Here is a 27,652-nt window from a genome sequence, read left to right as displayed (position 1 = left end):
GTAAAATTACATTTGCCAGACTTGTCTTTTTCTCAGTTTAAAAATGCACGATTTCCTGGAGACTGAAATCTACAATAAAACACCAAAATTTCATCAGTATGTTCCGATCTGACTGCAAATAGGAGATTTACATACTCGTTCAGCAACTCTACAGCTAAACACAGTTAGATTGATTTGAAACACATCTAAAAAGGCAATTCATTTAGAAAGATCCTGCTATTGCCCCCAACCCCCACCACCTCTCCCCCCAAACAAAAACAAAGTATGTTAACATCCCATAACCTGCAGTCAGCACAATAACACAGTTGACGTTCCTGAAAACTCTGTAAAGGGTTGCAGAAAAAACATCCCTCAATAAAACAATAGCAACAAATATTGAACACAAAACTACATCGTAGATTTTTATCTTTTTTATAACCAGACTACAAGGTAAGAAACACAGAACAGCTACAATGTTATCAAGAATCAGCACAAGGGTTGTCCAGGCAAGATAATATTTTACATAACTTGATACACATTGTATAGAAGTGGGTTTAAACAAAAGACCATCTACAGGTAGTGTGTAATTGTACAGAGATCCCAGCACCATTGCAGTGCCATTAAAACTGTTTCTTGTCCTCTATTTCAATCACGTCTGTATTGTCTCTTTCTTACGTGTGGAGTTTTCCTCTGGATCAATAAAGCAAGAGAGGAATGAAGCAATCCAGATTTGAGGTATGCACATACGTGTGGGCGCAGGGGGTGGGGGTTGGGTTGGGTTTCGGGAGGTTAGAGAATAATGAGATTTGGGGGGAAAAGATGTACGCTCCTCTCAAACTGGAACCCACTGGGCATAGTTACACAGGTATGGAACAACAACTGATTAACACCTTGCACCTGGTGGGGGAAGTCTCACAGAAGCAAGAAAAAAAATAATCTGTGCCACCAAATAATAGGCCTTCGAAAGTAAACCACATTGTGTAAACGTCCCAGTTAAAATGGCTACAATATGGACAACATCGGATCTTATACCTAGACTAGCGCCATATTCAGTTCAGCACAAAGATACATGGGTTCAGGGGATGAAGCGGAAGAGGTCTGTTCGGGTGCTAGAGGCGTTTACATTTTTGTCTTTGCTTCAAAAAGATGCGATGTGTAACGTACAGTCCTTCCAGGAGAAGGGTTTTATGTCTTGATTCTTTTTTGTTGTCCTTCATGTTTATGGAATTAAAGAAGTACAGCTTTTTTCTTGTGTGAAACTCAAAATTGGGGTTTTGCCCCCAGTTCCTCGTCAACATGTTGAACTGCTTCTTACATACGTTCTTTAATCTTCCAAAGGGCAGCTGTCTCATCATTCTGATCCTGGAGAAGGGGGAAGGGGAAAAATCACATGCTCATCGTCATGCTGGGGGAATACTGAAAGAAAGTGACAAGGATTACACGGGTTGGAACCATACATCTCGCAGCATCTGGGTTCAGCTAAACATGGCAAATTTACAAATATAGTTTGCTGAAATTGACCCCAATATAACACTGCAATTCAATCTCCACTAGTGTGGAGGGAGTAAATTATTACATTTTATTTTGTTATCATTGAGAAAACACACAACTGAGTTATGGATCCCTACAAATGAACACACAGAATACCTGCCACCTTTCATTAGCTCCCTTCCACTATCTTTCCTTCTTTCCCTCCAATTTACCCCACTCTCATGACCAAACTTCTGCTCAATGGTTTGAACTAATCAACTGGCTTAATCTATCTATCTATCTATCTATCTATCTATCTATCTATCTATCTATCTATCTATCTATCTATAAAACTCTGGGGCCATCCGACCGACTGCCGTCCGGCGCCCTTCCTACCTTTCGATTCGTGCCCGATACTTGCAGATGTCCAATCGGAATGGCCGATGCTCGCAGATGTCCAATCGGAATGGATTCATTTGCATGTACGGCTGCCAGCTGCATTTCTTCCTTTGATTCATTGCCACGCCCAATCCAGATGCTCAATCTCCGAGATATTTTCCATTTCGGTAGAGATTTTGCTTTTCTTTCTAAGTATCCACTCCTCATTTCATTTCGTCGTGTTGAAGTGCACGTTTTTAATCAAATCCTTCTCCCCCCCCCCCAAGTATTTCAAAAAGAAACTGCCTTCTCCATTTACATGTCAGCTTCCAACACACTTCGAAACAAAGTTGCAAGACAGGAACACTCTGAACTTTTCACTGCTGCAGCAGGCAGGGGAGGTGCCATTGGAATTTCTTTTAAATCCACTGCTGAGGGAGGCAGGGCATTGTTGGAATCTTACTTCTGAGAACGGCTTAAGTTCTATTGGAGGAGACGGGTGCAAGGTGGAATATTGGGTTGGGGATCACACCATTGGGGGAGCAGACCCAACGGGTCTGCACTTGGTCTAGTTATATATTAAAACTGTGTGCCTGCCGCCTGCCGTCCGTCCGGCTGCCTGTCTGCCTTTTGATTCGTTTCCATCGTGTGATGTCACAATGCCCAATGCTCGCAGATGTCCAATCGGGATGGATCATTTACATATGCCTTTGCACCAGCCCCAGCCAGATTCCCACCCCGCAACCGTGCTTCGGAGGAACAACCCAATAGACCCAGGTGGTTAGTGTGACGCCACACCCCACCCCCCCAAACGCCGTTGGGGTAACAGACCCAACGGGTCGGCACTTGGTCTAGTATATTACTAAATCTCTGATCTTAGCTGCTTTTGGCCCACTGTGCTGCAATTTCCGACAGAACGCCGCCACCTACGGCCGTCATTTTTGGCCACCTCGCTCAGAGCCCGGGTGCGGAGGGTTTTTCCCATTGTTGACAAATCAGAGAGATATTAATGTTTTTTTTTAAATCACCATTCTCTCTGCTGCACCTGCTGGAGGGAGGGGGAGGGACTATAAAACCAGGAAGTGGTGTGCCTTACTCACTCTCTGCAAGATGGATGAAGCCAAGGGTCACGTCTCTCTGAGCTCTGAGTAACACTGAACAAATGTCTACACAACTGTGAGCACCCTTAATGTGGTTTGAAAATGAAAATATGGGTTGTTTGAAGCAAAAAGGCACTGCCTGCAAATGGTTGTTTGGGTGCTTTGGCTTGAAGCTGAAAGGCACTACTTACTGCAAATGGTGGCTTGGGTGCTTTGGCTTGAAGTTGAAAGGCACTACTTACTGCACATGGTGGCTTGGTGGCTTGGGTGCTTTGGCTTGAAGTTGAAAGGCACCACTTACTGCAAATGGTAGCATGAAGTTCAAAAGGCAGTACTTACTGCAAATGGTGGGTTGGGTCCTTTGGCTTGAGGTTGAAAGGCACTACTTACTGCAAATGGTGGCTTGCGTGCTTTGGCTTGAAGTTGAAAGGCACTACTTACTGCAAATGGTGGCTTGGGAGCTTAGTTTAAAGTTGAAAGGCACTAATTGCAAATGGTGGATTGGGAGCTTTGGCTTGAAGTTTAAAAAAATCACCATTCTCTCTGCTTCACCTGCTGGAGGGAGGGGGAGGGACTATAAAACCAGGAAGTGGTGTGCCTCAAATGGTGGCTTGGGTGCTTTGTCTTGAAGTTAAAAGGCACTACTGCAAATGCACTTTCTTCCTGTTTGACATGTATATTGATTTTAGATAAAACGCTACCAGCTGTGATTTTTGGCCATCTTACTCAGTCCCCCCTCCGCTGAGCAGGTGCAGAGAATTCTTCCCATCAATGAAAAATAAAAGTGTTATTAGTGTTTAAAAAATGTTGAGAATCTCTCTTCTGTCAATCACGCCCTGAAAACCACATCTTTTCCGGTGGGAGGGGGAGGGGTTATAACACCTGGAAGTGTGGGTGTGGCCCAGACTCTGCATGATGGGGGAAGGAGAGGTCATGACTCTATCTGAGCTGTGAGTCAACTGAACACACTGAATGTCTACTGAACTGTGGGTTTGGTGTTTTGTGTGGTTTTATGGCGGTTTCACCCTGCATGAAATGGAATGAAACTACACTTGAATTTGGCGGCCTTGCATCCTGCTTGAAGTGGTTGGAAACTGCACTTGAATTTGGTGGCCTTGCACCCTGCTCATAGTGGTAAGAAACTGCACTTGAATTTGGTGGCTTTGCACCCTGCTTGAAATGGTAGGAACATGGATTTGAATTTGATGGCCTTGCACCCTGCTTGAAATGGAATTTCAAGGAATAGTCATGAGTCAACTGCCAGCCCACCAGCCGTGAGTGAGCTGATAGCAGATCAGGCTTGTAGGACTGAGCTGCCACCCCAAGAACCCATACCAGCACTCCAGAAAGCCCCCCCCGCTGGCCACCAATATTGGAATTGGTGGAGAGGTGGAATATTGCGTCGAGGGACCAGCCCTCCCGTGTGAACATGGGACCCAACGGGGTCCCACTTAGTCTAGTTTGTAACTAAATCCAGATCGCTAATTTACAAAACAAATATCTTAATCAAGTTCTAAACTCTTATTTGCTATTTTTTGCAGTTTACTAATTTCTACCGATAACTAACAAATTCCCAACCTGATTTGCCTTATCAAAATCACACAGTATTAAGTGGCTTTTTACATGGATCAGTTGTATACAAGTTAACATGGCATGCATTGAAGAGTTACTATAAATTATAGTTGATTTCCCCTCCTAAAAAAAAATGAAAATTTGCTGGTGAAATCAAGAAAGGAAATAAACTTTACTAGCAATTTTTTTCTGAAAAAAGTTATAATTTCATTTAATAGCAAATTATCAAAATTTTGAAAATAAAATGATGACAGTTGGGGGATAAAAGATTACTTGGAGAGTGTTGTCAGACAACAGGCTCGTGCACAAAAATATTGCCTTTGTGCTACAGGATCTGCTGAATGTGTATGACGCACAAGTGCAAAGCCGAAAAAGCTGCTATCATGTACCTGCTCTGCTTTTTAACCTGAAAATTAATTGCATTTTAAAGAAAATATCGCAATAACCACACTAGAAATAGAAGCCTGAGTGATAGTAGCTCTAAGATGAAATGAAATAAATAATAATAAATAATTATCAAGCAAAATCTATCATAGTTATTTGTGTTAGAATGTACGTGTACAGTGCCCTCCACAATATTTCGGACAAAGATCCATCATTTATTTATTTGCCTCAATTTGAGATTAGTAATAGAAAACAAAGACATGCGGTTAAAGTGCACAGTCAGATTTTAATAAAGCCCATTTTTATACAAATCAAGCCCCCCCCCCCCCCCCCCATTTCAGGGCACCATAATGTTTGGGGCACAGCAATGTCATGTAAATGAAAGTAGGCATGTTTAGTATTTTGTTTAAGAAGGAACTGCAGATGATGGAAAATCGAAGATAGACAAAAGTGCTGGAGAAACTCAGAGGGTGCAGCAGCATCTACGAAGCGAAGGAAATAGGCAACGTTTCGGGCCGAAACCCTTCTTCAGACTGACCTCAGTATTTTGTTGCATATCCTTTGTATGCAATGACTGCTTGAAGTCTGCGATTCATGGACATCACCAGTTGCTAGGTGTCTTCTCTGGTGATGCTCTGCCAGGCCTGTATTGTAGCCATCTTTAGCTAATGCTTGTTTTGGAGGCTAGTTCCCTTCCGTTTTCTCTTCAGCATATAAAAGGCATGCTCAATTGGATTCAGATTGGGTGATTGGCTTGGCCACTCAAGAATTGACTTTTTTTAGCTTTGAAAAACGTTAGCCGTATGTTTGGGATAATTGTCTTGCTGTAGAATGAACCGCTGGCCAATGAGTTTGAACCTGAGCAGATAGGATGTGTCTATACACTTCAGATTTTATTGTGCTACTCCCATCAGCAGTTGTATCATCAATGGTAATAAGTGAGCCAGAACCTTCAGCAGCCATACATGCCCAGGCCATACATCCCCGCCACCGTGTTTCACACATGAGGTGGTATGCTTTGAATCTTGGACAGTTCCTTCTCTCCTCAATACTTTGCACTTGCCATCACTCTGATTTAAGTTCATCTTCGTCTCGTCTTTTTCCAGAACTGTAGTTGCTCTTTTAAGTACTTCTTGGCAAACTGCAGCCTGGTCATTCTATTTTTACGGCTAACCAGTGGTTTGCATCTTGCAGTGTAGCCTCTGTATTTCTGTTCATGAAGTCTTCTGCGGACAGTGGTTATTGACAAATCCACACCTTGACTCCTGAAAAGTGTTTCTGATCTGGTGCACTTGTGTTTTGGGTTTTTTTTTTCTTTATCATAGAGAGAATTCTTCTGTCATCAGCTGTGGAGGTCTTCCTTGGTCTGCCAGTCCCTTTGTGATTAGTAAGCTCAACAGTGATATCTTTCTTCTTAATGATGTTCCAAACAGTTGATTTTGGTAAGCTTAAGGTTTGGCTGATGTCTCTAACAGTTTTATTCCTGTTTCTCAGTCTCATAATGACTTCTTTGACTTTCATTGGCACAACTTTGGTCCTCATGTTGATAAACAGCAATAAAAGTTTCCAAAGGTGATGGAAAGACTGGAGGACTAGGTGCTGAGAGCTCTCTTGTACCTGCATTAATGAGGCAATTAAACACACCTGAGCAATTACAAACACCTGTGAAGCATTGTGTCCTAAACATTATGATGCTCTGAAATGAGGGGACTATGTATAAACAATGCTGTAATTTCTACATGGTGAAACCAAAATGTATAAAAATGGCCTTTATTAAAATCTGACAATGTGCACTTTAAATGCGTGATTTTATTTCTACTACATCTCAAATTGTGGAGCACAGCGGCAAATAAATAAATGATGGGTCTTTGTCCCAAACATTATGGAGGGCACTGTGTCTAGTATGCTCACATACTCACGTTATCATTTTGGAAGGAGTGAAGAAAATTGCCTCCTAATTCACCATCATCCCTTGGAGTGCCTGGAGGATTGGTAATGCTGCTCATGTTGTTGGGAGAATTCTGGAAGGTACATAATTTCATTCATTAAAACATGGAGTTTCTCTCCCAAAGAGAGTCAAAGCAAGCGAACACCACATCACAGAGCTGCTAAGTGGCAATTTTAATTCTCAGAGATGATCACATTGAGTTAATTCCAAATGTTTGTCTTGATAAGGTTTATTGCTCATTTTGCCTTCAATAGAGTCCCTGAAGACCAGGTTTTAATTTCATCATGTGTACATTGATACATTTAAGAATCTGCCATTGATCACATCAGTTGTTTATAATCCACCAATTAGGACCCCAGGAGCTGGTATTATATCCACTGCTAAACCAAAGTCCAAAATACCAATCTCTTCTGATGTTAGAAAGTGGATATGCTTTAATTATTTGGACATCATCTGTACATATAGGTAGGTAGGATTAGAACAACAGAAAGGTGATACACTGTTATGAGAAACTACATATGCTGGTTTAAAAAAAAGACAGTACTGGAGTAATTCAGTGGGGCAGTATCTCTAGAGAACATGGATAGGTGATGCCTCGGCTCAGCACCCTTCTTCAGTTTCATTGTAGTCGAGGGAAGCAAGCTGGGCGAAAGGTAGGAGCAGGACAAGTGATAGGTGGATACATGTCGGGGGGGGGGGGGGGCAGGAGTAGATTGGCTGATGGGTGGACAAAGGCTAGAGATGGGTAGATGACAAAAGGTTGAGATGCGAAAAGAGAAGAATGTGGTCAGAGGAAGTTACTAGGTAGAAGAGGAAAGGGATGTTCTTCGTTAAGTTACATAAAATTGGAGAATTCAATGTTCACACCATTGGGTTGTATGTTACCCAAGTGGAATGAGATGCTTCTCCTCCAGTTTGCGTGTGGCCTCACTCAGGCAGTGGAGGAGGCCCAGGGCAGAAAGGTTGGTATGGGAATGGAAAGGGGAGTTTAAATGGTTAGCAACCGGGAGATCCAGCAGGCCTCGACAGACCTAGCATGCTTGGTTTCACTGATGTAAAGGACACCAAATACAATAGACAAGGCAATAGACAAGGTTGTAGGAGGTGCGTGTGAACCTCTGTCTCACCTGGAAGTGCAGCTGTGGTCCCTGGATGGCTGTGAGGGAGGCGGTATCGTGACAGGTGTTGCATCTCCTGCAGTTGCATGGGAAACTACCTGGGGAGGGGTGGTTTGGGTGGGAATGGATGAGTGAACCAAGGAGTTTGAGGGAGCAGGCTCCACATAAAGCAGAACAGGTGGGGATGGGAAAATCTGACTGGCAATGGGACCATGTTGAAGGTGGCAGAAATGTTGGAAAATTATGTGTTGGAGGCAGAGGGTAGCGGGGTGTAAGGCAAGGACCAGAGGAACTTTGGTCCAGGTAAGCTGTTCAAAGGAAGAAATATAGGCAGAAGAAAGTCCTAGGCAGTTAACCACAGGAGAGCCGGCATAATGCAAGAATTTAAATAATCCTGTGTAGAATTGAAATAACGGAAGCGGAATTTTAAAGAATCAGCAATTTGCTTCCAAAAGTGATTCCAATGTAAGTTTGAGGAATTACCACAACTTTCTACAATGCACGAATGTTGCCGTCAGAAGGGAATTACACATTTCTCTGAGCCTTACAATAGATTCAGATGACATGGGCTAACACACCAGTGCTTTTCTAGGAATACTTGGGAGCTCTGCAGCCATGTTGTCCACCGTTTGTTCTAACATTCACCAGTAAATCAGATTCTCCAAATTTCTTTCCAATTGACTATTATATGCAATTATTTTCACATTCTCTAGACCTTTATGGCAACTATTAGACATAGACATAGAAAATAGGTGCAGGAGGAGGCCATTCGGCCCATTATTCATTGTGATCATGGCTGATCGTCTCCTGTCAATAACCGGTGCCTACCTTCTCATATCCTTTGACTCCACTAGCCCCTAGAGCTCTATCTAACACTCTCTTAAATCCATCCAGTGACTTGACCTCCACTGCCCTCTGTGGCAGGGAATTCCACAAATTCACAACTCTCCGTGTGAAAACGTTTTTTCTCACCTCAGTCTTCAATGACCTCCCCTTTATTCTAAGACTATGACCCCTGGTTCTGGCCTTGCCCAACATTGGGAACATTTTTCCTGCATCTACCTTGTCCAGTCCTTTTATAATTGTATATGTTTCTATAAGATCCCCCCTCAACCTTCTAAACTCCAGTGAATACGAGCCTAGTCTTTTCAATCTTTCCTCATATGACATCCTGCCATCCCAGTGATCAATCTCGTGAACCTACGCTGCACTGCCTCAATCACAAGGATGTCATTCCTCAAATTAGGAGACCAAAACTGTACACAATATTCCAGATGTGGTCTCACCAGAGCCCTATACAACTGCAGAAGAACCTCTTTACTCCTATACTGAAATCCTTTTGTTATGAAGGCCAACACTCTATTAGCTTTTTTCACTGCCTGCTGTACCTGTAAGCGAACTTTCAGTGACCGATGTACAAGGACGCCAGGTCTCGCTGCACCTCCCCCTTACCTAACCTAACCCCATTGAGATTTTAGTCTGCCCCCTTGTTTTTGCCGCCAAAGTGGATAACTTCACATTTATCTATATTTATCTATTGACAAGTGATGTCAAGAGATAAATCACTATCACATTGCTGAACTCAGAGTCCCGCCAGTCTCTCCAGTCTCTACGTCCACATTGTTCGATTATTGTTTGATTATTCTGTATTTTTATTTTTATTTCTATATTGCACTATACTACGGACTGACGCTAAACTGCATTCCGTTGTACCCTTACTTGTATCTGTGCAATGACAATAAAGTTGAATTGAATTGGATGTGGGCAATTGTGCCTAAAGCTGTTTGTGGTCTAGATCAGTGATTTGGATGAGAACCTACAAGACATTATTAGTAAGTTGGCAGATGACACAAAAGTGAGTGGTATTGGAGATAGCGAAGATGGTTGTCAATGGTTACATCAGGATCTTGGTCGGCTGGGCAAGTGGGCAGAGGAATGGTTAATGGAGTTTAATGCAGGTAAATGTGAGGTATTGCATTTTGGGAAGTCCAATCAGAGCAGGACCTTCACAGTAAATCAGGATTCTGATGTGTGGTAGAACAGAGGGATCTAGGAGAGCAGGTACATGGTTCCTTGAAAGTTGTGTCACAGGTAGATAAGGTGGTCATGCAGGCTTTCGGCCTTCATCAGTCAGGGTTTTGAGTATAGAAGTTGGGATATTATGTTACAGCTGCACAAGGCACTGGTGAGGCCACAGTTGGAGTATTGTGTTTGATTTTGATCTTCCTACTATAGGAATTATGTTGTTCAGCTGAAAAGAATGCACAGAAGATTTATTAGGATGGTGCCAGAACTTGAAGGCCTGCAGTATCGGGAGAGGTTGGGCAGGTTAGGACTGGATTCCTTGGAGCACAGGAGGAGGAGACATCTTATAGTGGTGTACAAGATCATGAGAGAGATAGTTAGGATAGATGCACAGAGTCTTTCACCCTGAGTAGGAGTATCAAGAACCAGAGGACATATGTTAAGGTAAGAGGGAAAACATTTAATAGGGATCTGAGGGGCAAATTTTTCACACAGTGGATGAGTTGCCAGAGGAGGTAGTTGAGGCAGAAACTATAACAACATTTAAAAGACTTATGGATAGGAAAGGTTTAGAGGGATATGGGCCAGACCTGGGCAGGTGGGACTGATGCAGAGGGGGCACCTTGATCAACATGGGCAAACTGAACTGAAGGACCTGTTTCCATGCTGTATGACAATGACTCTAACTTTTATTTTCTATTTCTAATAACTGCAATTGTTATTCTTTCCTCTTTTTTTGTCACGCCTTTTAAATCTCTCTCATCTGATCACTGCTTTTCCCTCAGCCATTCCAGATCTCTTTCCTTCACATAATTTATGTAGACTCAACACACTCAGTTTGCTTCCTCTCAAGACAGCACATGGATAAAATACTGTCACCAGTTCACTGTGCCTTCAGGGGAAAATGTCCATCAAATCAATCCTTCTAGGATTTTAATTTATTTACACACAATATCAGACGACTATTACAAAGAAAAATGTGTGGCTAGATCTAAATAGCAAATGTATGTTGGGATGGTTGGTACATGTCCTCTAAAGGTACTCATGATCTATAAAATGAAAATGTAGCAATAGGGAATTAGCCGTGGTTTATACTTCGAGATGTAGATATTTCCATAAAATGGAATCGTGTTCAGTATAGAACAGTCAACATTATGGACCACTCCATTCCACTCCCTTTTGGATCGTGATCGAAGAATCACATAATCTCTGTTGAATGTTTATATTAATTGTATTAAAGTTAAACTCATACCTTAGGGATCCCGTCCATATCGCCTGATCCTAGGGAGAGTAAAAGCAAATATTTTCATTAACATTTCTGACGCGAGATAACCATGGTAGAAAAATACTGAAAAGTTCTATTCTTTGACAACGGTTTCATTTTTCACTCATCCGCGCATAAAAACCCAACTGTGTATGGCTTATTTATTCCAATGCCTCTATTCCAACAAGGATTCAGAAGCCCTGTTGATTTATTTATTTCCGTGTTGCATAAAAGGCTTCAGTGCCCTTTTATGATTGCTCCTGGTAGGAAGGTGACTTACCTAATGATCCATTCATATGAAGTGGCTCAATTCCGCCCATTCCACCCATGGGACCTTCAGAGCCAGGCCCCAGTGGGAACTGGAAGAAAAATAAAGCAAATTGTAAAGAGGTCAACAAATTCTATGATTAGTTTAGAGATACAGCATGGAAACACGTGGAAAAACTTCAGCCCACCGAGTCTGCAACGACCAGCGATGCTCGATCACTGACACTATCCTACAGACACGAGGGACAATTTACACTTATACCAAGCCAATCAACCTACATACCTGTATGTCTTTGGAGCGTGGGAGGAAACCAAATATCTCGGAGAATACCGACACAGGTCATGGGGAGAATATACAAACTCATTACAGACAGCCAACTGTAGTCGGGATAGAACCCGGGTCTCCGGCGCTGCAAGCGCTGCAGGGCAGCAACTTTACCGTTGCGCCACTGTGCCTCCCACTGTGGCTTATACAGTTCAGCAAAATATGGTAATACTTAAGGTGACCATCCAGGAATACAACAAAACTCTGGGTGATCAAACACAAACCTGAAGGTCCAATAGCCATTTGTGACATAGGATCTATATCCACAGCAGTCATCTTGTTTTTGTATGCATGGATCCTAATAAGCGAGTTCGGTATTCCAACTGCACATGCCCAGGTCAAAGGTCACTATGCATAAACACCCCTGGAAAGCAGTGGAGCAGTGAACCTTCATTGCTTCTGTTTTTTCTACCTTTGATTCTTCTTGGTAAGAAAATACTGCTTTCAAACTATGAAATAGCTGTATTTATTGTTCCTTTGTTAAAAGCTAAGATTATTTTGTTATTTTTATTGCTTGATTATGCCTTGGTGAGTGAGCGAGATCGTGCTCGTCCGTGGTCGGTGTCGGGCCCGTGTTCGTTGAGTTGCTGCTGGGCCGTCCCCGTCCCCTCCCGGGTGTCCGGACGTGGGTGGAGGGGTCTGGCCGGGCTTTCATGGGGAGGGGGCTGCAGCACTTTGTATGAATGGCTGGTGCTCGGCTTTTGCTGGCACTGGGGAGGTTGGCTGCCGGCGGCCCTGGCCCGTCAGGGAGCAGGGCTTGACTGGAGTTGGCACTTCTTCTCCGCGCTGGCTATGGGCCTGGGGCTGTTGGTGTCATCGGTCCGGGGCTGTCAGTAGGCCCGGCGGGAGGTGAGCTGGGGTGAAAGCCAATGAAATTCTTTAGCCAACCCCAGTTCAACTACGGCCGGGCCCCGGGACGGGACGTGGACGGCCCAGCAGCAACTCAACAGACCCAGGCCCAACATCGACCACGGACTAGCACAAACTCACCAAAGCATAATAAAGCAATAAAAACGACAAAATAATCTTAGCTTTTAACAAAGGAACAACAAATACAACTATTTCATAGTTTGAAAGCTGTATTTTCTTACCTTGAAGAATCAAAGCTGGAAAAAACTGAAGAAATTAAGGTCCACTGCTTCCCTGGGCTGTTTCTGTCTTTACTTTGTGTACTAGTCATGTCTCTACTATTTATTTCATTCCCCTTACATGTTTTTCCTCTACCTGCTAAATTTTTGTGAGGTGTCCTTGAGACTCTTGAAAGGCGCACATAATTTTTTTTATAATTATTATTATGCATAGTGACCTTTGACCTGGGCATGCGCAGTCGAAATACCGAGCACTTATAGACTACCATATGTTAAGAATTTCCTGTTTCATTCATTTTGACAGTATTTGTATCAATTCTGTGAAAGCAAGGAGAAAGTTTGCATGTGCTTTTCCTCTCATGATAAACTTACATTTGACCGGCTTCCTCCAGGTGGAACGGGATTAATCATTGTGTACATGTTGTCACTGGAATTTGTGGAATCTGTATTTGAAGATGAGAAAAACAAGTTTAATTCAGCTTCCATTCAATTAGAACAGAGATGTGATACTTGAACAGGCAACTATTTTATTTATCTTTTTCAAAGTCTTTAAAATCAAGAGTTTCTTTATCATGAGTTATTTGGTGTTTTTCCAAGTTTTTGTTACTTTGCTCCAGCAAAATGAGGCCACTCTACTCAACAAGACCACGTTGTTGCTCCACACCAACATTTTCACAGCCTTCTCCACGTGATCTCGCCAACATTACCAGATTGGGTGACCACTTTGCAGGACAGCTGCATCAGACAATAGGGGTGACTGGTGCCACTTTAATTCTCTATTCCACTCTGACCCATCTGTGGCTGCCTGCATCGCTATATCGAAGCCCCACACAAGTTTGAAGAACCTAAACCTATTTTTTTCTTCTCCAAATCATTCCCATTTCTAACAAAGGGCCTCCAACACTATATCAATTGTATATCTTTTCAGATACTGTCCGATCCACAGAATGTTTCCAACATTTTACGTTTCAGATTTTCAGCATCTGCAGTTTTTTAAATTTAGGTTTTCCTCATGTTAATCCAGCTTTCCTATAAATGCAGTGATGTTGTTCATCTCAGTTATCCCACATGGCAGCAGGTTCCATGTACTGACCATCCCAGGACTGTGGAGTCGGAGTCGTCGAGTCGGCACAAATTTGGTGTTGCTGGAGTCGGAGTCGGTAAAATAAGTCCCGACTCTGACCTCAACATAAATTTCAGAGACTACGTAAATTGAAAAAATATCCCACTTTTTAAACATACCGCACACTTTATTTCCACCCGAGAGAAATGAGGAAATGGCTAAGAAACTAGGAGTTTCTCTGGCAAGGGAGAGTATCAGAAAACATATACTTAGTTAAAACAAATACAGGTCCCTTGCAGTCAGAAACAGGTGAATTGATCATGGGGAACAAGGACATGGCAGACCAATTGAATAACTACTTTGGTTCTGTCTTCACTAAGGAAGACATAAATAATCTGCCTGAAATAGCAGGGGACCAGGGGTCAAATGAGATTGAGGAACTGAGTGAAATCCAGGTTAGCCTGGAAGTGGTGTGAGGTAAATTGAATGGATTAAAGGTCGATAAATCCCCAGGGTCATATAGGCTGCATCCCAGAGTACTTAAGGAAGTAGCCCCAGAAATAGTGGATGCATTAGTGATAATTTTTCAAAACTCTTTAGATTCTGGAGTAGTTCCTGAGGATTGGAAGGTAGCTAATGTAACCCCACTTTTTAAAAAGGGAGGGAGAGAGAAAACAGGGAATTACAGACCAGTTAGTCTAACGTCAGTAGTGGGGAAACTGCTAGAAACTGCTATTAAAGATGGGATAGCAGCACATTTGGAAAGTGGTGAAATCATTGGACAAAGTCAGCATGGATTTATGAAAGGTAAATCATGTCTGACAAATCTTATAGAATTTTTCGAGGATGTAACTAGTAGAGTGGATAAGGGAGAACCAGTGGATGTGTTATATCTGGACTTTTAGAAGGCTTTCGACAAGGTTCCACATAAGAGATTAGTATACAAACTTAAAGCACACGGTATTGGGGCTTCAGTATTGATGTGGATAGAGAACTGGCTGACAGACAGGAAGCAAAGAGTAGGAGTAAACGGGTCCTTTTCACAATGGCAGGCAGTGACTAGTGGGGTACCGCAAGGCTCAGTGCTGGGACCCCAGCTATTTACGATATATATTAATGATTTGGACGAGGGAATTGAATGCAACATCTCCAAGTTTTCGGATGACACGAAGCTGGGGGGCAGTGTTAGCTGGGTGGAGGATGCTAGGAGGCTGCAAGGTGACTTGGATAGGCTGGGTGAGTGGGAAAATGCATGGCAGATGCAGTATAATGTGGATAAATGTGAGGTTATCCACTTTGGTGGCAAAAAATAGGAATGTAGATTATTATCTGAATGGTGGCCGATGAGGAAAGGGGGAGATGCAACGAGACCTGGGTGTCATGGTACACCAGTCATTAAAAGTAGGCATGCAGGTGCAGCAGGCCGTGAAGAAGGTGAATGGTATGTTAGCATTCATAGCAAAAGGATTTGAGTATAGGAGGTTCTACTGCAGTTGTACAGGGTCTTGGTGAGACCACACCTGGAGTATTGCGTAGGGCCGAATGGCCTACTCCTGCACCTATTTTTCAATGTCTATGTTTTCTATACTTGTAGAAGCCAAGAATGAAAAGGAAAAGCTTCAAAAAACTCTTAAGGGGCGGTTCATGCTCATTAATATGGATGCCACCACTCGTCACAGAGCTAACTATTTTGCCATCAATGCTAGATTTATTGATGAAAACAATAAAATAGTAACACGGACATTGGGAGTTAAGGACACCAAGGCACATCGTGAGCATTTATCTCCAGAAATTAGTGGAAGAAAGTTTGAAAGATTTTGAAATTAAATAAGACCATATTCTACGCGTCGTCACTGATTATGCTTCAAATATGCCAAGCATAATAGAAAAAATTAATAAAGTTTAAGATGAAAGTTACTACTGAAAGGGAGATCTCGGATGCAGATTCTGAAACCGGAACAGCAGAAATAGAACAGAATGATGAAACTTTAGATGATATTATTGCGGACAGCATGTCAGCTGTCAAATCTAACATACGCATTGTGCTGTACATACATTGCAACTAGCAATAAGAGAAGGATTGAAAGGACGCCATGCAGCTACTCTGATAGGCAAGGGGAGGTAAGTAGCTACAGCAGCCAGGACCTCTAAAATTGATGCTATCCTCCGGAGACGTGCAGGGAAGGGAGCTATTTTTGACCAAGCAACTCGCTGGGGCAGCACATATGATGGTTAAGCATTTGCTTGACCTAAAACTCATTCTAGAAGACATTGATAATCCCAGTGTCTTACTGATTAAAAGTCAATGGATGTTGGTATCATAATTAGAAGCTCTGCTTGCTCACCCTCATGCAGTCACCAAAAAGCTGCAAGCAGAGGATCCTGGTACATTCCTACAGGAATTGAAACATTTAATGTTTCACCTATCCAAAGCTGGAGGATTAATTGCTGAAGGAATTGTATTGTCAATGAAGAAAAGAGAGGGTCCACTACTTGACCATCAGATCTTGTTAGCTGCTTTGCAAAATATTTAGATAAAATTGAACTGTTGAGAGCAAAGTGTTCCCGTTAAAATGTGCAAAGGCAAAATGTTAAACTAATGGAATTTAAGCAAGATTTTCTTGGTGGTTTAAAAGAAGTAGAGAAATATGATTGCTCATCTGAACTTGCAGCACAAGAAGTCATCCCTGCTTATCCAGAAATAGTAAATTTGCGGCTGTGATAGTAACAACCAAACCACCTACTCAGGTCAACGTGGAGAGACTGTTCTCTGTATTGAAAATAATGAAAATAATTTAATCAGATTTAAGGGCATCAATGAAAGAGAATCTGGCTGAAGCAATTCTGTTCCTAATGGGTTGTCCCACTTAGGTGATTTTTCAGCGGACTGCCGACGAATGTCAAGTTGCCGGCTGTCGCCTGAAAAACCGGGAACTGGAACAGCAACTGTCAGAGTGGAACACGCACACAGACACACACATCACAAAGGCGGGGGCCTGGGTAAGTGGGGGAAGAGCTGTCTGAAATTCACACGGTGCAAAGCCATGGTGATACAGACACACACCGCCATGAACTGAAAGGTTGCGCTATAATTAAGACAGCTAAAGCACAGTGTACGGTAAGTCCTTTAAAAAGAGGGGTGGGGGGTGGGGGGAGAGGGGGAGAAGGGGGGGGGAGGAGGGGGAGAGGGGGGGGGGGGGAAGAAGGAGTGGAGACAATATTTAAAGAAGCCAGACAACTTTTAATAAAGCCAGAGGTACACAACTGTGAAGTTTGGCGGACGTTTAACATTACCGGTCGGTTCTCCTTGGTTCTGAAAACTACTGCTGACGTTTTTTTTCTTCCCCAACGAGCCAATGAAAATACCCGGCCAGCAAAGGCGATTAACTAAAACTACCTACGAGTACCTCGACTAACTATGGCGACCAAACTACAAACTGCACCCACAACTACAAGATTATTGATTATCTCCATGGCGACCAATTTTGGTCACAGAAAATTTTTCAACATGTTGAAAAATTTGCGGCGATCACACTGAGGCCGCGACTCGTTCCCAGAATGCGGGAACACCTCGCGACCATGAAGGAGACTCACCAGAGACCACCAGCGAACATGTGGCAATCATGTGGCCAGTGCCGAGTCTCCTGCACTTGCCGAAGTGGGACAGGCCCGTTAGGACGTTATATTTAATAAATTTTAGGTATGGTACTTAGTAGCAAACTTAACTACCTATGCATTTACTTTTAATTTCTATTGCATATGAGATTTTTTTTGGTCATAATTTAGCCATTTACCTCATACCTGTGGTCTTAGTTTAATAAATTTTGGCGAAATGCTTTATAATTTTTTTTATTTAATTCAATGGAATTTTTAATTTTGTCATAGTCCTTTATGGGATTTATATTTCTTTCACCATAATGAATTATGTTTTTTTTTTTTTTCAAGCGTATACAATAAAAACGCCACAATAGCATAGCTACAACCATTAGACCTCAAAACCCGGGTTTAAAAGGTAGCCTGATGATTCATGTTTAATAAGGAACTGCAGATGCTGGAAATTGGAAGGTAGACAAAAATGCTGGAGAATCTATGCGGATGAGGCAGTATTTATGGAGCAAAGGAAATAGGAGACGTTTCGGGTCGAGACCCTTCTTCAGACTGATGTGGGGTAGTGGGGCGGTAAGAAGAAAGGGAGAGGCGGACGACAGTGGGCTGTGGGAGAGCTGGGAAGGGGAGGGGGAAAGAAGGAGAAAGCAGGGGACTACCTGAAATTGGAGAAGTCAATGTTCATACCGCTGGGGTGAAAAACCCCCAAGCAAAATATGAGGTGCTCTGGCCATGGAGGAGGCCCAGGACAGAAAGTTCAGATTCAGAATGGAAGGGGGAGTTGAAGTGCTGAGCCACCGGGAGATATTGCGAACTGAGCGAAGGTGTTGGGCGAAGCGATCGCCAAGCCTATGCTTGGTCTCACCGATGTAGAGCAGCTGACACCTAGAGCAGGAGATGCAATAGATGAGGTTGAAGGAGGTGCAGGTGAACCTCTGCCACACCTGGAAAGACTGCTTGGGTCCTTGGATGGAGTCAAGGGGGGGGAGGTAAAGCGACAAGTGTGGCATTTCCTGCGGTTGCAAGGGAAAGTGCCAGGAGAGGGGGGTGGTTTGGTTGGGAAGGGACGAATTGACCAGGGAGTTACGAAGGGAACAGTCTCTGCGGAAAGCCGAAAGGGGAGGAGATGGGAAGATGTGGATAGTGGTGGGATCCGTTGGAGGTGGCAAGAATGTTGGAGGATTATTTGTTGTATGTGACGGCTGGTAGGGTGGAAGGTGAGGAGAAGAGGGACTTTGCCCTTGTTACGAGTGGGAGGGATGGGGAGTGAGAGCAGAGTTACATGGTATAGAAGAGACCCTGGTGAGAGCCTCATCTATAGTCGAAGAGGGGAACCCCCATTCCTTAACGAATGAGGACATCTCCGATGATTCATGTCGTTCTTATGCCATTTTGTGTAATGTCATCAAAGCAGATTTGAATTATTATACCCTAGGGCCTCGGGATCAGAGTCGGATACACAAGAAATCAAGGAGTCGGAGTCGGGGTGTTTTGGGTATTGACTCCACAGCCCTGGACCATCCTGCATAAAATGTGGCTTTCAAAGTCGCCACTGCATTTATCAGGGATCATCTCATAATTATAATCACTATTCTTTATCTCTCATCTGTCCCCCTCCAAGGTCACTTCCAAGACTCCCCTCCTATGTCCACCTGTCCTGAAATTGAAAACATGTCTACTCTGTCAAAGGATTTCCTCATGCCTGAATCAATGGGACCCATCACTGGTGTGTTATTTTCTGCAGGACAGAGACACTATTCAGTTTTGCCACGGTATAACCCACCCAAATCTGGTATCACATTTTGAGATATTTTTTCACTTCTTCCCATGCTATTCGAAAATTTAGGAAAAAAAAACAATCTGTTCAGTGTCCAAAACTGGTGTTCCACAATAACATTTCATACATCCCAACAGGAATTTCCGCACTTTTCAAATCCATCATCTTGAAATGAGTGAGACACACTTCAACTGAACAATTTGTGTTACCTCCAATTCAATGAGAAGGAACCTAAACCAGTGAAAAAGCAGGCATCAATGAGTGATTACGTTTAACAACCATCTCCATCAACTTACCAACCTCAGAAAAAACACAAAGCCCATAATAAAGGTCAGTAAAAATACTATGTTACAGTATTCAATTTGGGTTCAAATGATTCATAACATGTGTCCTGTTTGATTATTTAGAGGGCAAAAAAAAAAAAACTCACCTATATACAATAAAATAAAAAAAAAGCTAATTTTGCCTCTTCAGTAACAAACCGGAAACAATTAATGTACGCAAAAATTAAACACGCTACTTGAAAATTAAATCATATCAGCTTGTTCATCAAGTTCGCTGACGACACACCACTAAATGTGGGGCGTATCACTGATGGGGTGGTGAGTCAGAGTACAGAAGGAGAGGGTAGATCGAGCAACTGTCCATATGGTTGCCAGCGCAAATAACCTGGCCCTCAACACCAGCAAAACCAAGGAGCTGATTGTGGACTTTGGAAGGAGTCGGATGGGGACCCACACCCCCATTTATATCAACGGGTCGATGGGGTTGAAATGGTGTTCAAGGAACTTCAAATTCCTGGGCGTGCACATCTCTGAAGAATCTTTCCTGGTCCGAGAACACGAACGCAATTTATCAAAAAAGCACATCGCAGCGCCTCTACTTTCTGAGAAGATTAGCGGAGAGTAGGATTGTCAAGGAAGACTCTCTCTAACTTCTTTACAGGGTGCACAGTAGAGGAGAGCATGCTGAGGACCGGGTTGCATTGTGGCTTGGTTCGGCAATTTGAGCGCCCTGGAGAGGAAAAGACTACAAAAAGTAGTAAACACTGCCCAGTCCATCATCGGCTCTGACCTTCCTTCCATCGAGGGGAGTTTATCACAGTCGCTGCCTCAAAGACCTTGGAAAAAAAGGCTGGGCAGTATCATCAAAAAAGACCCCACACCATCCGTCCACACACTCATCTGCCCTGGGCTACCTTCAGGTAGGAAGGTACAGGAGCCTAAAGACTGCAACTAAACCAGGGTTCAAGATAGCTACTTTACTTCCCCTCAGCCATCAGGTTATTAAACAAAACTTGGCTCGGACAAAACTCTGATTATTAAAACAAGCACTTTCTGTTATTTGCACTTTTACCAGTTATTTATTCATGTGTGTATATTTTAGATCAGGGTATATGGACACATTTTTATCTGTTTTGTAGTAAATGCCTACTATTTTCTGTGTGCTTAAGCAAAGCAAGAATTTCATTGTCCTATACAGGGACACATGACAATAAACTCACTTGAACTTGTTTCCGAACTTGTTTGGACTGCATTGGTGCTTTAAAGAAAACATGGCATGATCAAAAGGTTAATTTTACAGTGCCCTCCATCAAAAAATGTTTGGGGATTAGCCCAAGACCCATATTCTTTAACTTATTTTGCCTACTGTACTCCCAATTTGGGATAATAATAAAAAAAAATCACATGTGGGTAAAATGCACATTGTCAGATTTTAATAAAGGACATTTTTACACATTGGTTCACCATGTAGAAATTACAGATTTGTGTTTATCCATAGTCCCCCATTTCAGGGGCACCATAATGTTTGGGGCAACATGGCTTCACAGGTGTTTTGTAATTGCTCAGGTGAGTTTAATTGCCTCCTTAATGCAGGTATAGAGAGAGCTCTCAGCACCTCCAGATTTTTTTCCATCCAACCTTTGGCAGAGACAACGAAAATGCATTTAGCATCTCCTTTGGAAGAGCGACATAGCAAACGATTTTGAATAAAAAATAATAAGTGTCCGGGGGGGGGGGTGGTGATTGGCAGTCACCGAGGTACGTTGTTGAGTAGAGTGACAGCCGCCGGAAAGAAGCTGTTCCTCGACCTGCTGGTTCGGCAACGGAGAGACCTGTAGCGCCTCCCGGATGGTAGGAGGGTAAACAGTCCATGGTTGGGGTGAGAGCAGTCCTTGGCGATGCTGAGCGCCCTCCGCAGACAGCGCTTGCTTTGGACAGACTCAATGGAGGGGGGCGTGGAACCGGTGATGCGTTGGGCAATTTTCACCACCCTCTGCAATGCCTTCCGGTCGGAGACAGAGCAGTTGCCATACCATACTGTGATGCAGTTGGTAAGGATGCTCTCGATGGTGCAGCGGTAGAAGTTCACCAGGATCTGAGGAGACAGATGGACCTTCTTCAGTCTCCTCAGGAAGAAGAGACGCTGATGAGCCTTCTTGATCAGAGTAGAGGTATTGTGGGTCCAAGAGAGGTCATCGGAGATGTTGACTCCCAGGAACCTGAAGCTAGAAACACGTTCCACCTCCGTCCCGTTAATGTGGATGGGGGTGTGCGTGCCGCCTCTGGACCTGCTGGTTCGGCAACGGAGAGACCTGTAGCGCCTCCCGGATGGTAGGAGGGTAAACAGTCCATGGTTGGGGTGAGAGCAGTCCTTGGCGATGCTGAGCGCCCTCCGCAGACAGCGCTTGCTTTGGACAGACTCAATGGAGGGGAGCGTGGAACCGGTGATGCGTTGGGCAATTTTCACCACCCTCTGCAATGCCTTCCGGTCGGAGACAGAGCAGTTGCCATACCATACTGTGATGCAGTTGGTAAGGATGCTCTCGATGGTGCAGCGGTAGAAGTTCACCAGGATCTGAGGAGACAGGTGGACCTTCTTCAGTCTCCTCAGGAAGAAGAGACGCTGATGAGCCTTCTTGATCAGAGTAGAGGTATTGTGGGTCCAAGAGAGGTCATCGGAGATGTTTCCCAGTTAACCTGGATGAATCCTGAAGCTAGAAACACGTTCCACCTCCGTCCGTTAATGTGGATGGGGGTGTGCGTGCCGCCTCTGGACTTCCTGAAGTCTACAATGAGCTCCTTGGTCTTCTTGGAGTTAAGGGCCAGGTTGTTGTCAGCGCCACCATGCTGCTAAGTGCTGGACCTCCTCCCTGTAGGCCAGCTCATCGTTGTTGCTGATGAGGCCAATCACCGTTGTATCATCTGCATACTTGATGATGGTGTTAGTACCATGTACAGGTGTGCAGTCATAGGTGAAGAGGGAGTAGAGGAGGGGGCTCAGCACACAGCCCTGAGGAACGCCGGTGTTCAGGGTGAGGGTTGAAGAGGTGTGCTTGTCTAACCTCACAGACTGGGGTCTGTTGGTTAGAAAGTCCAGTATCCAGTTGCAGAGGGAGGGGTCGATGCCCAGGTTACCGAGTTTGGTGATCAGTTTTGATGGAATAATGGTGTTGAATGCTGAGCTGTAATCGATGAACAGCATTCTTACATAAGTGTCTCTGTTGTCAGGGTGGGAGAGGGCGGAGTGAAGTGCCGTTGAGATGGCATCCTCCGTACTCCTGTTCTTGCGGTAGGCAAACTGATAGGGATCCAGTGTGGGGGGTAGGCAGCTTTTGAGGTGTGCCAGGACCAGCCTCTCGAAGCACTTGGTGATGATGGGGGTAAGTGCAACTGGGCGGAAGTCGTTGAGGCTTGCCGCAGTGGAGTGTTTTGGCACTGGCACGATGGAGGTGGCTTTAAGGCAAGTGGGGACAACTGCTTGGGCAAGTGACAGGTTGAAGATGTCAGTCCAGACGTCTGTCAGCTGCGCAGCACAGGCACTGAGCCTGCGCCCGGGGATGCCGTCAGGGCCAGCAGACTTACGTGAATTAGTCCTACTCAGTGCCACGTACACGTCGTAGGGTGTGAGTGTGAGGGGTTGGTGATCGGCAGGTAGCACAGCCTTGATGGCTGTCTCTAGATTGTCCCTGTCGAAGCGGCCATAGAAGTGATTAAGCTCCTCAAGGAAGGAGGCGTCGCTGGATGTGGGGGTGATGTTGGAGGGTCTGTAGTCCGTGATGGCCTGGATGCCTTGCCACATGCGTCGGGGGTCGGAGTTTGTTGTTGAAGTGCTCCTCAATCCTGAGCTTATGGCAGTGCTTGGCCTTCCTGATGCCCCTCTTCAGGTTAGCCCTGGATGAACTGTAGGCTCGAGCATCGCCTGACCTGAAAGCGTTGTCCCGTGCTTTCAGCAGTAGCCTGACCTCGCTGTTCATCCATGGCTTCTGATTCGGGTATATGGTCACCTGTTTGAGGGAGGTGACACTATTGATGGTGGAGTTTATAAAGTCCAGAACAGAGGATGTATAGGAATCAATGTCCGTGTGAGAGTCAAGGGTGGCCTGGGCTGCAAACGCCTTCCAGTCAGTGTTTCCAAAACACTGCTGAAGTGTGAAGTCCGCTTCCTCTGACCAGACTTTAACTGTCCTTACAGTGGGTTTAACCCGTCTGATGAGTGGGGAGTACTTAGGGAGCAGGAACAATGAGACGTGATCAGACTGACCAAGGTGGGGGAGGGGGATGGCTTTGTAAGCTTCAGCCATATTGGTGTAGACTTTGTCCAGTGTCTTGTCTACTCTAGTGGGGAAGGATACATGTTGGTGGAATTTGGGGAGTACAGTCTTCAGGTTGGAGTGATTGAAGTCACCCGCAACAATGAAGGCTGCCTCGGGGTTGTGCGTCTGTTGTTTGCTAATGGCAGTATGCAGCTCTTTCATTGCAAGCTTGGCATTAGCATCAGGAGGGATATAGGCTGCAGTCACAACAGTGGAGGTGAACTCTCTGGGCAGATAGAACGGTCTGCATCTAACCAAGAGGAATTCAAGGTTAGCTGAGCAGTGACTCTCGATGATGGTGGAGTCCGTGCACCATGCTTTGTTTACATAAATGCACAGACCCCCCCCCCCCCCTCTGGTCTTACCAGAGTCTGATGTCCTGTCCGCTCGGAGTAAATGACGCCCCGATAGCTGGATGGCGCTGTCAGGAACGTCAGTGTTGAGCCAAGTTTCAGTGAAGATCAAGATGTTGCAGTCCTTGATCCGGTTGTGGGAGGTGATCCTTAGCCGGAGTTCATCCATTTTGTTTGCCAGTGAGCGCACGTTGGCGAGGAAAAAGGCTAGGAATCGCTGCCCTGTGTGGGGCTAGCTCTAACCTGGCCTTTAACCCACCTCTGCGTCCCCGGCGGTGTTTTCGTACCCGTCGCCGTCTGTTGGTGCTTCTGGTGGGCCGAGCTGGCTTGGTGCGCGCTGGTGGTCTGCCGCTCCGTTGCTCCGCGTCTGCGTTTACTCCGCAGGCGGTCTTCAGCCCCGCGGCTCTGCTGATGGTCTCCAGCCAAGGGTCAAGAGAGGAGTCAAGAGTGGCGTCATGGGGTACCTGGCGTTCTCCAGCTCCACGGGTCGGGTGGTGGTCTCCAGCTCCACGGGTCGGGTGGTGGTCTCCAGCTCCGCGGGTCGGGTGGTGGTCTCCAGCTCCACGGGTCGGGTGGTGGTCTCCAGCTCCACGGGTCGGGTGGTGGTCTCCAGCTCCACGGGTGGGGTGGTGGTCTCCAGCTCCACGGGTCGGGTGGTGGTCTCCAGCTCCACGGGTCGGGTGGTGTGGTCTCCAGCTCCACGGGTCGGGTGGTGGTCTCCAGCTCCACGGGTCGGGTGGTGGTCTCCAGCTCCACGGGTCGGGTGGTGGTCTCCAGCTCCACGGGTCGGGTGGCGTTCTCCAGCTCCACGGGTCGGGTGGTGGTCTCCAGCTCCACGGGTCGGGTGGTGGTCTCCAGCTCCACGGGTCGGGTGGTGGTCTCCAGCTCCATGGGTCGGGTGGTGGTCTCCAGCTCCAAGGGTCGGGTGGTCGGGTGGCGTTCTCCAGCTCCACGGGTCGGGTGGTGGTCTCCATCTCCACGGGTCGGGTGGTGGTCTCCAGCTCCACGGGTCGGGTGGTGGTCTCCAGCTCCACGTTCGGGTGGTGAACAGAAATACAAGAGCTACATTACAAGTCGCAAACAACTGGCTAGCTGCAAAAATAGGATGGGCAGGTTACACTTTGCCAAGAAGTACCTAAAAGAGCAACCATAGTTCTGGAAAAAGGTCATGTGGATAGATGAGACGAAGATTAACTTGTATCAGAGTGATGGCAAGAGCAAAGTATGAAGGAGAGGAGGAACTGCCCAAGATCCAAAGCATACCACCTCATCTGTGAAACACAGTGGTGGGGATGTTATGTCCTGGGCATGTATGGCTGCTGACAGTACTGGCTCACTTATCTTCATTGTTGATGCAACTGCTGATGGTAGTAGCTTAATGAATTCTGAAGTGTATAGACACATCCTATCTGCTCAAGTTCAAACAAATACCTCAAAACGTATTGGCCAGCGGGTTCATTCTACAGCAGGACAATGATCCCAAACATACTGCTAAAGCAACAAATGAGTTTTTCAAAGCTAAAAAATGGTCAATTCTTTAGTGGCTGTCAATCACCCGATCTGACCCAATATAGCATGTGTTTTATATGCTGAAGAAAAAAAACTGAAGGGGACTTTCCCCAAAACAAGCATTAGCTAAAGAAGGCTGCAATCCAGGCCTGGCAGAGTATCACCAGTGAAGACGCCCAGCAACTGGTGATGTCCATGAATCACGGACTTCAAGCAGTCATTGCATGCAAAGGATATGCAACACAATACTAAACATGACTACTTTCATTGACATGACATTGCTGTGTCCCAAACATTATGGTGCCCTGAAGTGGGGGGACTATGTATAAACACAGCTGTAATTTCTACATGGTGAAACCAAAAGGTATAAAAATGGCCTTTATTAAAATCTGACAATGTGTACTTTAACCACATGTGATTGTTTTTTTACTACAAATCTCAAATTGTGGAATACAGAAGCAAATAAATAAATGACAGTTCTTTGTCCCAAACATTATGGAGGCCACTGCATCTGCACTGTGCAATTAAGGCGGTAATTAAATCATGCTGAGAGTGCTGATGACACAATTTAGGGAATTAGCTTGGGGTACTTATTTTGGCCAACACATGTGGCAACCCATTAATAGAGAATTATTAATTTCATAGTGTTGGCTTTCTCCCAGTCAGTGATAAAACTGTGTGATCAGCACTTACAGGCAAATACAGGCAGCAAAAGCAGGCAGGGTTCCAATCTTAGAGAAAAAAAATACTGCCAGGGCATTTAGGTTAAAATGTGGAAAATGCACACATTTTAATATAAATCTCAGATAGTAGTTAAAATTAGCATGTATTTAATATTATAACACTGGAGTAATGAGATAGGGAGGCTGTACCTGCTGGACTTGGCATTATCGGTGTTCCTGGAGGACCTCCGCCACCAGGGGGCCCCTATGAACAAAACGCACATCAGCTTTGATTGAATCATTGATTGTCTGGGTTATGCTTCTGTCAGTAACTGGGCTAAGGCATTGTTGGGTCACTGAACACTCTCAACAGAATACTAGAAAGCAGTAGACATGGGTTTTTTCCAAAGACCACAAACAAAACTGCGGGATAATTTCAACCAAAGAGGTGCAGGTTTGTACGTCAATTGGCCTCTGTAAATTGTCCATAGTTAGTAGGATAGAACTAGTGTATGGGTGATTGCTGGTCGGCGTGGATTCGGGGGGACGAGGGGCCGGTTTCCACCCTGCATCTCTAACCTAAACCAGGGGGGCAATTCTGCCCGAGTCACAGATGGAATTCAATCAATACTTAACACAAAGCTGCAACTCCCACCTTTTTTCCAGTTGTTCTATTATCATAGCCAACTTCAGTGGGAGCAATACTGAACGTGTTATACCTGGAGCACCTTATACTGGAGGCAAATCCCTTTGCTTTGACAACTTTTCTGTTGCACCCAATGACAAATAGTTACCAAGTTCAGCATTTTACACCAGCAAGTCAGTAAAATATCAAATACATAGAATTGCCCCTCTGGTGTAGGTTAGAGATGCAGCGTGGAAACAGGCCCTTCGTCCCACCGAATCCACGCCGACCAGCAATCACCCATACACTAGGGAAAATTTACAGAGGCCAATTGACGTACAAACCTGCACCTCTTTGGTTGAAATTACCCGTCCACCAAGTCCACGCATTTCACACTAGTTGTGAGATATCCCACTTTCTTTCGCATCATCTCCCAACACACCAAGGGCAATTTATGGAGGCCAATTAACCTTCAAACCTACACATCCTTTGGGGTGTGGGAGGAAACCTGAGCACCCGGGGAAAACCCACATAGTCACAGA

General features: G+C 44.8%; 1 protein-coding gene across 2 annotated transcripts; it reads right to left on the bottom strand.

Moving 5' to 3' along the window:
• Positions 1-862: 862 nt before the first annotated feature.
• Positions 863-26,772, bottom strand: LOC129695162 (single-stranded DNA-binding protein 3-like). 2 transcript variants are annotated; one of them, XM_055631936.1, is made up of 6 exons: positions 26,696-26,772; positions 13,291-13,361; positions 11,519-11,597; positions 11,227-11,255; positions 6,803-6,904; positions 863-1,395 (listed from the first exon to the last, which is right to left on the bottom strand). In XM_055631936.1, the coding sequence occupies exons 1-6, from the start codon at positions 26,709-26,711 to the stop codon at positions 1,366-1,368; spliced, it is 327 nt and encodes a 108-aa protein (XP_055487911.1). In that variant the 5' UTR covers positions 26,712-26,772; the 3' UTR covers positions 863-1,365. The 2 variants fall into 2 exon arrangements, with proteins under 2 accessions (XP_055487911.1, XP_055487910.1); XM_055631935.1 differs by having other exon boundaries at positions 864-1,341.
• Between the last annotated feature and the right edge of the window lie 880 nt (positions 26,773-27,652).

This window comes from Leucoraja erinacea, unplaced genomic scaffold (assembly GCF_028641065.1).
Source record: "Leucoraja erinacea ecotype New England unplaced genomic scaffold, Leri_hhj_1 Leri_968S, whole genome shotgun sequence".
NCBI classification, from domain to species: Eukaryota; Metazoa; Chordata; class Chondrichthyes; order Rajiformes; family Rajidae; genus Leucoraja; species Leucoraja erinaceus.
The sequence above is the reverse complement of the archived record's forward strand: the minus strand, read 5'-3'. Positions and strand labels throughout refer to the sequence as shown.